The 11,093-nt window shown below is 39.9% G+C and overlaps 1 protein-coding gene across 2 annotated transcripts in view; it reads right to left on the bottom strand.

The window, feature by feature from the left end:
- Nucleotides 1–9,201: 9,201 nt before the first annotated feature.
- The window catches only part of APAF1 (apoptotic peptidase activating factor 1), a 32,004-nt gene continuing 30,112 nt past the window's right edge, over nucleotides 9,202–11,093 (bottom strand). For both annotated transcript variants that reach the window (XM_059473257.1, XM_059473258.1), the window contains exon 27: nucleotides 9,202–10,840. In XM_059473257.1, coding sequence (XP_059329240.1) covers nucleotides 10,697–10,840 — 144 coding nt within the window. In that variant the 3' untranslated portion in view covers nucleotides 9,202–10,696. The remainder of the gene's footprint in view (nucleotides 10,841–11,093) is intronic.

The raw sequence follows: 11,093 nt of genomic DNA, 5'->3' as shown, positions 1-11,093 counted from the left end.
AGTGAGACGCTTCCTTTCCCCTAAACCACTGAGGCATGCCAGCAGCAGGGAAATAGAAGCTGCCCCGAGAATCTTCATCTCGGGTCTGGGAATGTTTGTTTCCCACAGCAAACCAGCTATGGTCTCCTCCAACTGTGCCCTCTCCCTCTGCAATACATCGGGTTTGTCTCTCATCCGCCCCCTGGCTTCATCCCCATCCCCTCCGGGCTGGGGATCAGAGGCAGAACTCTCTGGATGCACCTGCCCCCCCATGCCACTAGGACACAAGAGAGGCGGCGGCCTCCATGGGACAATCCCCGAAAAACCACCCCCCAAACCGCCGAGAATGCTGATCTCAAAAACAGGCAGCTGGACTGCCACAACAGTGAGCTGGTGGGCAGCCCCCGCTCCACGGAAGGAGAGACCCCCTGCCGGAGCGACTGCTGGGACGTCCGGTGGAAGCATCGGGGAGGGAGCCGAAACTGGGGAGGGAATCGCGCTGAGCGTGGGATCCGCCGCGGGCTGCTCCGAGGGTCCCGCGGGCTCAACTCCGTTTTCTGCTGCTGACTCTGGGGTCTGCTGTGGAGGCGGCGGGGACACGCGGGAACACGCTGGTGCTGCGTCCTTGGGCTCTGAAAACGGCGGCGGGCACGGCACGGGCACCAGCGGAGCTGGGAGGAGCGGCGAAGCGTCGCCGTTGCTTAGCAACAGGTCAATCGGCGGAAGTGCTGTCTCTTCGGCCTTCTCCGACACAGGCTCTGGCGGGGGCAGGGAGGCCGGTGAAACCGTGGGCGGGACCTCCTGGAGGGGCAGAGACGGGATCTCCTGGAGTGACGGCTCTAGCAGGGCCGTGGAGGAAACCTCGGAGACCGGTGCCGCCCCCGTTTCTGAAGGCGGAGTCTGAGAGGCCGGCGCTGGCTTGAGCGGCCGCTCCCATCCCCCCGGAGAGAGAGAAGGGGGGTAAGGAGGAGGCTCCATCTGAGCATGCTCCGGAGCAAGAGTAAAAAAAACTTCTTCGCGCCGCGAAGTTTCAGCCCCCCCCGCCGCGAAGCAGGGGGGGAAAAAAAACCCAAAGTCGTCCCCCACCGGGTCTTCTGCCAAGGGCGGTGGAAACGGAGCTTGGCCATAACAATTAGATATCCATTGAAAACAAGCTGCTCTGCGTTTCAGGACAGGGAAAAGCTTTATAAATGCTGGGTAGATGGAAGGCAACACGCGTCCCTTACTGAAGACGCACTGGATAATCGAGTCCATGCACTCCCAGACAAAAGCATCTAAAGCATATAAGACATCAGCAAAGAACCCAAAAAGCTTTGCCCATCGAAAGAATTCATAGATATCTGTTTTTGACAAAAAGAAACCGTCTTCCCTGCACCAATGTTTCCAGAGGGCTATTTTTTTCTCCTCTGAAAGGGAGAATTGAATCTCTTCTGGCAAGGCATGGGTCTGCCATACAAACAGCCACAAGCTACGAAGGGCTGGTTCATCAGGGATAGAAAAGTGAACAGTACCTTTTGAAAGAGTCCAGCTTGCTCTGGCCAGCTCCACAGGTCTGCTGCTCTTTTCCATCATCTTTCCTGATTGTTTTCCAGAAGAAAGATTCTCTTTGTGGTCAGCCTTGGCTGTGAACTCTGTCTAAATCAGGATCTTCGGTTCTTCAGCTCCTGGCTTGAATCCACTTTCTGAGGTCGCTTCAGAGCAACCATCAAATGCTACACATACAGGATTTTTACCCAGTGCAGCAATTTTGCTCCTCTGGTCTTATCAGATTAATTTTTGCTCTGACACGAGGGGTCACCAGATATTACAACGGCCTGAGTGGGTCGCTGCTGGTGAGAGAGAGATGGTGAATCTTGTATCTTGATCAGAAGGCTGAATTTATTAATATATGATATATAATACATTATTACTATACTAATAGAATATAGAGAGAGGTTTGCAGAGCTGCTAGCTAAGCTAAGAATAGATAGAAAAGAATCCACAACAAAGTTGTGTCCAGGGACTCAGTCCCCTGGCTTGCACTGATGATTGGCCCTTAATTATAAACATAGAAAATGAGCCAATCAAGGTGAATCCTATTGCATTCCACAGCAGCTGATAATAATTGTTTACCTTCTCTTCGGGGGCCTCTGGCTCCCGAAGACACAGAAATATGAAAGAAAAGGATTTCTGTGGAGAAATGTCTGCGACACATGTCAAAATTTATTTGCTGGAATGATTCCAAATCTGTAACTCCCTGATCAAGGTGATACCCTGTTGTACAAGGAATATGCAAGCAGAGTGCAATCAATGACACCTGGAAAACTTAAGTTTTTACACATTGACATTGGTTTCATAATAAAGATTTCATAAAGGTTTGCTTTTGAAGAACATCTCTGCTGGTCCAAAGCCAAATGTGTGGGTGTTTTTCATCTCGCTGTAGTTGATTTAACTTGTAAAAGGAGACTTAACTTCCTTTCTATAGTTCCTCTCAATTACATAAACATTTCTGTGAGCCAGTCAGTAAGAGTTTATGACAGATTTAGAGCTGCTTGGTGATAATTTATGAGTACTTCATGTTGGCCTGATTACTGAATTGTTTGCTATATGGCTTCATTTGTTTAGTGTAACAAGAATTTGTCGGGAAAAAAACAACTCTGAAAGGGGAAGGATGGATTAAGGTACCCAGTTTTCAAACCCTACTCAGTCCTTAAAGAAATGCCAGAATTATTTGAACATCCTGTTCTACACAGCCTCTAAAATCAGCTTGGAGAATGCAAAATAAAAGTCCAGGAATCTGCAAGAGCAAACCTTGTATTTCAAATGGTAAGTTAAAAGTGCTTCACCGCTAAAAAAGTGCTGCTTCTGCCAGTCACCACAGAAACACCACCACTACAGCTACACCTGGAGTGTGCCACTGCTGCTGGATTATCTGTGCCACTGATCTCTGACAGTGGTGGCTCAAGTCTTGCCTTCACTTCCTTTGAGGAAGAATTTTTGCAGTCCTCCCCTTGAACCAAGTCCTTAGGTTACAATACCTAACACAGCTGTTCTCACTTTGACATTCTGACTGCGTTTATGAACATTCCTCTTTTTCCCTTCAAGGAACCTCAGCAGCAATGAACAGTCCATCTAGAAAAAAAAAAAAAAAAGAAAAAAACTCAGTTTCAATAGAAAAAACATTTTGTTAGAACTCAAATGTAGTTAAAAACACGTTCTAAACAGAAAACACTCAAGTTCCAAGCCCCTTGCTTCCTATCATAGGTATTAATTCCAACTGAGACATCCAAAGTACGATATACTCTTTCTCACAAAGTTAAGGCCTCTTGTATTTGCTGCTAACTGCTCAAAGGATTCACTGTGATCAAATTCTCATTTTCCAAGTGAGAAACAAAAGAAACACACTGGCAGATACATAACAATCCTCAAGTAATGTCTAACCCATCATAGAACTCAAATAAAGAGCAAAATAAGTAAAGCAAAATGGATGGACAAATTGCATGAGCTGGAAGCACTGTGGCTTAATTTTTGAAGAGGAGATGTAATTTGTATGCAAAATAAAAATAACTATAGAAAAAGATCATAATTTTCAGAGAATATGATCTTAATTTCCTAAATTTGTATTTTAGCAAAAAAATAGCTTTATGATATATAACACATAAATGTAACAGCTTGCTAAAGATCACTCTTTTTTTTGCTATTACATGCTGAAGAAACCAGAGAGATCCAGAACACAAACTGAGAAAATGTTCCATTCCACAGAGTCACTTTGTGATAAAAAAAAAGAACAGTGAAATCCAACTTTGCTGCAGCAAGTCTTCCCCTAACACTACCAGAACTAGGACCCTGGACAGTGGAACCCTTCATTTGGAAGAAGGTTGACATAATTAAGGACTAAAAATGAGATGTAAGGAGTAGAACAGGAGCTTGAGAAGCTGCAATGTGTAAAGAGCTCATACCTAGGAGAAGCTTAAGAGGAAGAGTAGACCATAGCTCAAGGAATAGACTTCTTTTCTAGAGCTAACAAAAGTTTAACCCTTTCAACAAAGATATTTCTGGGAAAGGGAGATTAAACAGTCAAATTGGTAGACTTACCAGTTATTGTCACCTACTGTGTTTAATATATTTTTAACCAAATTTAAATGATCAAGATATGCTGTGAAGAAAACTCCAGGTCACATGAAGTTCAATTGAATTGTACCTATCTCAGGCAGGTATTCACTGATACAATTTCACAGTGAAAAACAATTCTTCCACAAGTTCAACTTGCCCCCTCAACCATTTCTTTGAATGAATGTGTACCTGTAAGATCTCCCTCAAATCCAGTGCTCCAGACTATAAAAAACCAGCTGCTGACTCAAAACAACAACTTAATAGCTGAATCCTTGATCCTGTAAAATTTTTTTTTTAACTAGTATCTGCTCTAAAATTTTTGAAGTAGAAGAACTATAACTCTTTGTTTGACAAATTGAGAGTGCAACATCTGCAAGACATTAAAACATATTTTTAAATATTTTGAAAACTCAGGCACATTCAGGTGACCTTTTTTCATGCTCTTGTTAAACATATACTCAAATAGAGGTAAAATTTGGGCAACATTTCTTCTTCTCAAACTCTTTGAAACTGTTTCTCTTCCTATTTCCTAGTTCTGAAATTTAAGGCACATATTGGTAAGACCACACATTCTCTCCAAGATCTCAGCTGGAAATATAAACCTGCTATCCTGTGCTGAATTTAAATAAAATTCACAGCACCTTTTAAGAAATCCTGCAAATACACTGAAAAAATCAGGAGCTACCAGTTTCCTTAAGTATCTTATTGTGTAGTTGCTGCATGCTCAACCATCAAGACATGATTATTGGCTTCAGGCTGGAGTCTTTGGATCAAAATGTTTGATCTGCATTTAGAGACAAATTTCTGCTGGCCTATGCTTATGTCTGTTCATTCATCTCTTCTCTACTAAAAAGGCTCTAAGCATTTCCAAGTCTCAAATTAAAAATATGCTTTTCCTCTCAGGTATTATTTCAGGGCTATTAAACCAGAATTATATTTTTCAGGCTTTCTTTAATCTTTTTTCCCCTACACTACTTCTGCCGAGGGGCTTATAAACAACAGCCAGTACTGATCACAATATTAATTTAAAGGAGGAATTTAAGTGGTTATAACTGGGAAACACAAAAAGAAATGTTTTTATTGTTACTCCGGGACAGGAAAACTTGCTCTCAAAATGTGTCAAGACTAAGATTTCTTAGCAGTGAAGTAAGAGTTTGAACCAGCAGGCTACAAAGGCTTATCAACCCAAATATTGACACTAATGAGGAAGAGGAATATGAACAGTTATTACTATCTTTGGAGGATATGGCAGGCAAATAATATGATTTTTAGAAATAAAACACTGTTGCCATGTGCTAGAAAGTACTATAGAAAAGTGATATGGAAATTATATTTTCTGTACAGTTGCAGAGAAGAATTAGAAGAGTCTAATGCTTTAGAAAAGTAAAATAAAAGGTATTTTAGATATCAAGCATACTTCATATGCATTTATGAATTAGAAATAACACATGCTTTACCTAAGGAGCATCATGTTTACTTCTGATGAGTTTGAATGCGTAAATTTGTCTTTGCCTTATTTTGAGTTAAACATCATGATTTTCAAAACTCATCTGAGTTTTGAATACATTATTAGAGAAACATGAACAAAGCTAAAAATAATTCAGAGACACAACTAAATTGAAGGAAGCTAATACAGCAAGAGATTAAAAATACCAGATAAAGACATGGATTCTAAATGCAGCATCCAAAGTAGTACTCACAGGATGCCTCTTGAGTGCAGAAAGAGAATCCTCTCTAGCCTGAAGAACAAGAATCTAACCATTGTCAGAGCACTTCTCCTATGTACAACATATGGTTTGTTAAATGGAAACAAGCACAGGAAGCTAATTTGTTCTGTAAACAGTCAGGTCCCAAGAGAGAAGCTGCCTATTGAAACACTTACAAGATACTTTAGCTTTCTCATCCTCCTGAACAAACACACAGAGGCAACTTAAATAGTTCTAGTCCAATTATCAGTTGTGCTATATCCCTCAAGTGCAACTGTAGGAGACGATATAGGAAGCGATGAAGCTGTCAATGACACGTGCAGCCTGAAAATCTGACTCCTTTGTACTCCTTTAGGATGTACCCTAACAGTCAGTCTCAGCCTAGGCCTCTATTAAATCTGGTTGCAAGGTTTCTCATAAAAAACCCTCCTAGAAGAAAGCTAGTGAATTAATTTGGAAGAAAAGGTTCTTAAAACCCAAGAAAAGCCAGCATCTCTGCTCCAAACCCACTGGCCCCCACCTCTCAAAAAAAAAAAAAGCTCATATCAACGCCATCATAGACATGGATACCAGCACACCCCACAGAAGCTTTGGAAGGGCTGAAAAACACAATCAATTTACTGTCAATCTATTGCAGAGTTCCAGCCACAGACAAGCCTCAGCTTAACACCTTACTGCACATTAGCAGAGCCAGTAGCTGTGCCCGATTCCTAGCTTGAAAGAACAAAGTGAAATTGAGCACAGAAAAAGAAAAATAAGACACTTCATACTGGAATTATTCAGAGTATCTGGCACTCTCCCTGTCCTCCAAACAGTAAAGGTCATTTGGCTTCTGCTTTTCTTGGAATCACAACAGAAATTAGGTGCCCCAAGTCCTCAGAGCTCTTGGGCATCACTATCACTACCTATGAACCCAAATAAATTTAAGCCTCCATAGTAGACACAAGAAGGAGGAAAGCACAAGGTGGACAAATACACCTGAGAGCTCAAGTGTCCTACCAGAGGCAAATACAGCCCCAAGGCTGATTTTTCCATTCCTGGGCATTGCCATGGAACCTGAACTTGCTATAAAGGAGAAAGGGCAACCAAAGAGCTCAAAAGAAGGCTGTGTTCTACTAGCAAATTGCAAAACCATACCTGAATTCTCTGTGCTCTGCTGCCATTCTGGATTTAGCACCTTCCTGAAGATGAGGGCAAGCAGCCTCCCAGTGATGTCCTGTTCCAGGAGGGCAGAGGAAACCACTCAGAGTCTCAGCCTGGTTTTCCCCAGAAACCTGCAAGGGCATCAGCTTCGGCAAAACACTCAAAACACTTTGGGAGAGCAGTGATAAGGACAGATTTTGTTGTGGCTAGATAAAACCCGGGGAACTGGACCCCATATAGAGACTTCACTGAATTTAAAAGTTGTAAAAACCCCCGCAAAGCAGCGATTTGCACAGCATTCTGTAATGGGAAGTTTAACTGTGCAATTTTCAAAAGGAGGCAAAATAATTTTGGGGCGGGGGATACTCCTCTACTGGCAACAAGTTACCAGTTCCAGTTCTACCCATCCCCTTCCAGCACTACAAAAGGTCTATTTGAAAAACCCTCAGGCACTCAGTGCACAATTCTGTTTCAAACAACTGTGTAAGATAAGAATAAGAGAGGGGAAGGAGAACACTGTAGTGGAGGAATGGTACACTTTAAGGCAATACAAAGCATCCTCTAGAGCAGCTGTATCTCACATGGGTACAATTCCCAAGGAAAGAGAGAAAAGTGATATGTGAAGGAGCTGTAGGTTTAATTGACAAAGTGAAGAGACTCAAAACTTCTACAGAAACGATAGGCATGGTTAATAGGAAGTATACAAATGGTTTTCACAAAAGCATATTATAATTTCATTTATAGAAGTAGATAAAAATAGCAATGCTCATTAGTTAAATTTGAACATAGACTGATTCATTTTGATCTGACATTAAAAAAAGATAATGGGAACACTAATATTCAATCTACATAAAAATTGCTTTTAGCCATATTCTCTTTTGTTTCCTTTACATTACATGTAACATTGAATAGAACAGCCAAATCTGATCATACAGCAAGACTTTTTTTTTTATTACAGTTAACTGTCTTCTTAAACATTTTAAATTGAAGAAGTTGCTTGTGGCATTCACATTTTCTGGAAAAATCCCTTTGCCTGGGATTTTTCTCCTGGGAAGCTGAGAAGCCTCAGAGAAAAAGGAAAACAATAATTATCTCATTTTCCTGTGTTTTGCTCCTTTGGAATGAGTTTGGAGATTGTTTACCAACAGGTGGTTGTTTCACTGGTTTCTGCTGTGGGTTGTATTGACTCTTGCCAACTGGGGCCAGGCTGTGTCGGGGCTCTGGAAAGAGTCACGAGTTTTCTTTATTATTTTGTTAACCTTCTGTAAGTATCCTTTCTGTATTCTTCAGTTAATTAATGTAGTACTCTTTATATAATAGAGTATCTTAAAATAATAAGTTAGCCTTCTGAGAACATGGAGTCAGATTCATTCCTTCCTTCCTTCCTTCCTTCCTCAGGGCACCCCGCAAATACAATAGTTGCTTTGCTGGCTCCTATTTCAATGATTTTTCACTTGAATTTTTACATACTTTTCCTGTAAATCAGATCTATTCTTTGGCTCTTCAGACATTTTCATCACTATTCCTCTTCCACCTCAGTTTCAAATACTTACAGCCAGCTCCAGACTTCTACATATGTGAATATAACCATCCCAACATCACCTTCTGTGAAGAACAGCTTCCTCAATTCCAGCACAAGCAATTCTGTGCTGTCATTCTTCCAGAATATCCAAGAATGTCATATTTATCTCACATTTCTTCAAGTTTCTTTCCTTTTTGCTTCCTAGTCACTTTAAAATTGCAATTGTCTCTGAAGTCTGCTCATGCACCATTTGCTTTCTGCATTAAACTGTGATGATCAGGTTTTTTTTCTTATCATGAGAATTTCATTAGTGTTCTCAGAGAAGAGAACTTTCTGCCCTGGTTCCTCATGGGAAATATTTTCCCTGTACCTTTTACGCTGGTTGGGTCTCTAAGTTCAGCCTGACAGGGTCCTAAGCAGTAAGGAGAGCACAGTCTCTGGGATAGAGGGACACTGGCTAAGAGAAGCTTCCTGCTCCTTGGATCCTCAGCTACTCAGGGAGTACTGATGGGCTCTCTACAAACTGGACACCAGAAGCAATACTGTCCTGAACATTGCAGACATATTCCAAGACTTTGTTTTCCCTCTGTTTCCTTTTTCTTCTACATCCATATTTAATACTCTTGCTCACCTCTCAAAGCACTTTTGATGCAGTTTGTAAAGCAGCACTATTGTTAGACTGAAAAAAAAAAAAATAGAAGATGCAGCAATCCCCCTCCCTCCCAGGTATGAAAAAACTGACTCAGGAATTCAAATTCATTTACAACTTTGGCCAATATTGCCTGGATCATCTTTATTAAGTACTGTACATACTTGAAATACAAAACATCACGGTCTTTTCTATTGAATTTCTTCTCTTTACATTTCTGCCAGCAGTACTTTGATTATACTGACCCGTATTGAACAGCACCTTAGAAAGAGTAGAATTTCAAGTTGGAAAAGAGGAAAAACTGGTGATTGTCAAAACCAGGGAAATACTAAGAATGCCTATTAAATTTTATGAAATGCACACAAAAAAATACTAAAAGTAAAAATTTCATTATTCTGTACCAGTTGCGATACTTGCTACTGTACTTTTTACAATCAAGTTGTTAGACAGTGTTCTACTGCCAGCTACAAAAATATGAAAATCATATTAATGCTTGTGCAGTTGCTCACAGCAGTTGAGAGGCAATTGAATAGAAAAAGGCTTACTAGGTACCAAATAAAACATTGCTACCCAATTATTCAGAAAGTATTTGTCAAGTACAATTAGTACAAAACACTGATATTTCTACCTTATATTGAATCTATAAATAAACTGTAAAAATTACAAAAGAACATTTAAAAAAACATAAAATCACATATTACCAGGCAAGAGATCAACTGGGCATAGAATCCCATGTAAACAAAGCTGACAACAGTAAAGTGTCTCCATAGTATAAACTGAATATTATTACCAAAAGGAAAAAAAAATCTAAAATTCACACCTTCTTATAATTTTCAATACATAACTTTTAAGCCATTCCCATTCTCATTTTACCTGGTTAGCTTTACTCATCCTTTGACTGGAAATGTGGCACAGTCTCTTCCACTTCAATTACAATATTGAATTTCAGATTTTGCCATGAGAAAAAAAGACTCGGGATGTTCCCTTTAATAGGAACAGCTCATCCATGTTACAATGGGCTTTATCTCCACAGGTTGGAAGCATGAAGGCTCTCATTGCAAGTGGGAGGCACAGCTGCTGTAAACTGAACATCATCTCAATTTGGTTTGAACATCAAGCACCAACATGGCTGGTTCCACTTTGCAAATGAACAATGCCCCTGCTTCTTCCCATTCTGTACTAAAGTAAAATCCTTGCATTGCACCAAAAAATTGGGTTTTTTCCATCTTGCACAATTGTGTTCATGGCTGGAGAGCATTTAGCCATCAACTTCAGCATAAAATATAATTTCAAAGTATTATACGCTTATTCTTTCTTCACTGCTATTAATATTAATTTCAACTAATTTGAATAAATCTTAATATAATTTCCTTACACAACTGGAAGCAACATACTTAAGATGCAAATCAAGATTTAAGGATCATAATAATTCTTATTAAAAACAAGATTAAATGCAAGTTCATTTGAAAAAACATGCATAAAAGCACATAAATATACATGAATACAACAATTAAATATAATTCACAGCTTAATGACTGTCAGGCAAAGCAAAATTTTCTCTCCAGCTTAAAAAATTAGTTATCTTTGCAGTGTTCAGACCACTAATCAGAACTTCTGTAGTACATAAAGAATGCCAAGATTATCAACAGTCACATATACTTTGAAATTAGGGGACACATGTATTGACTTGAGGTTTGTTCCATTTGTGTAGAAGGTTTGTAAGGATTCTCCAGTAGCTACATTCCACCACTATAAATAAAATAAAAACACACTTTCAGTTAGGTGAAAAGTTCAGAATAGACTCTATTAACAGGCTTAGCATGGCTAACCCAGTTGACTGCTTTTACCAAAGAGGTAGAATTAAAAATAAAACCATCAAATTAATTAACATTAAAAACAATCTTTAAGTAGAATAAATTTAGGACTAATCACTAAATATAAGGCTTTCAGATGAAAAGAAACTTCAAAAAGACTGAAGCTGTTAAATTTCAAGAAAACATAC

The sequence above is a fragment of the Ammospiza nelsoni genome, chromosome 5 (assembly GCF_027579445.1).
Source record: "Ammospiza nelsoni isolate bAmmNel1 chromosome 5, bAmmNel1.pri, whole genome shotgun sequence".
Taxonomy (NCBI): Eukaryota; Metazoa; Chordata; class Aves; order Passeriformes; family Passerellidae; genus Ammospiza; species Ammospiza nelsoni.
The sequence above is the reverse complement of the archived record's forward strand: the minus strand, read 5'-3'. Positions and strand labels throughout refer to the sequence as shown.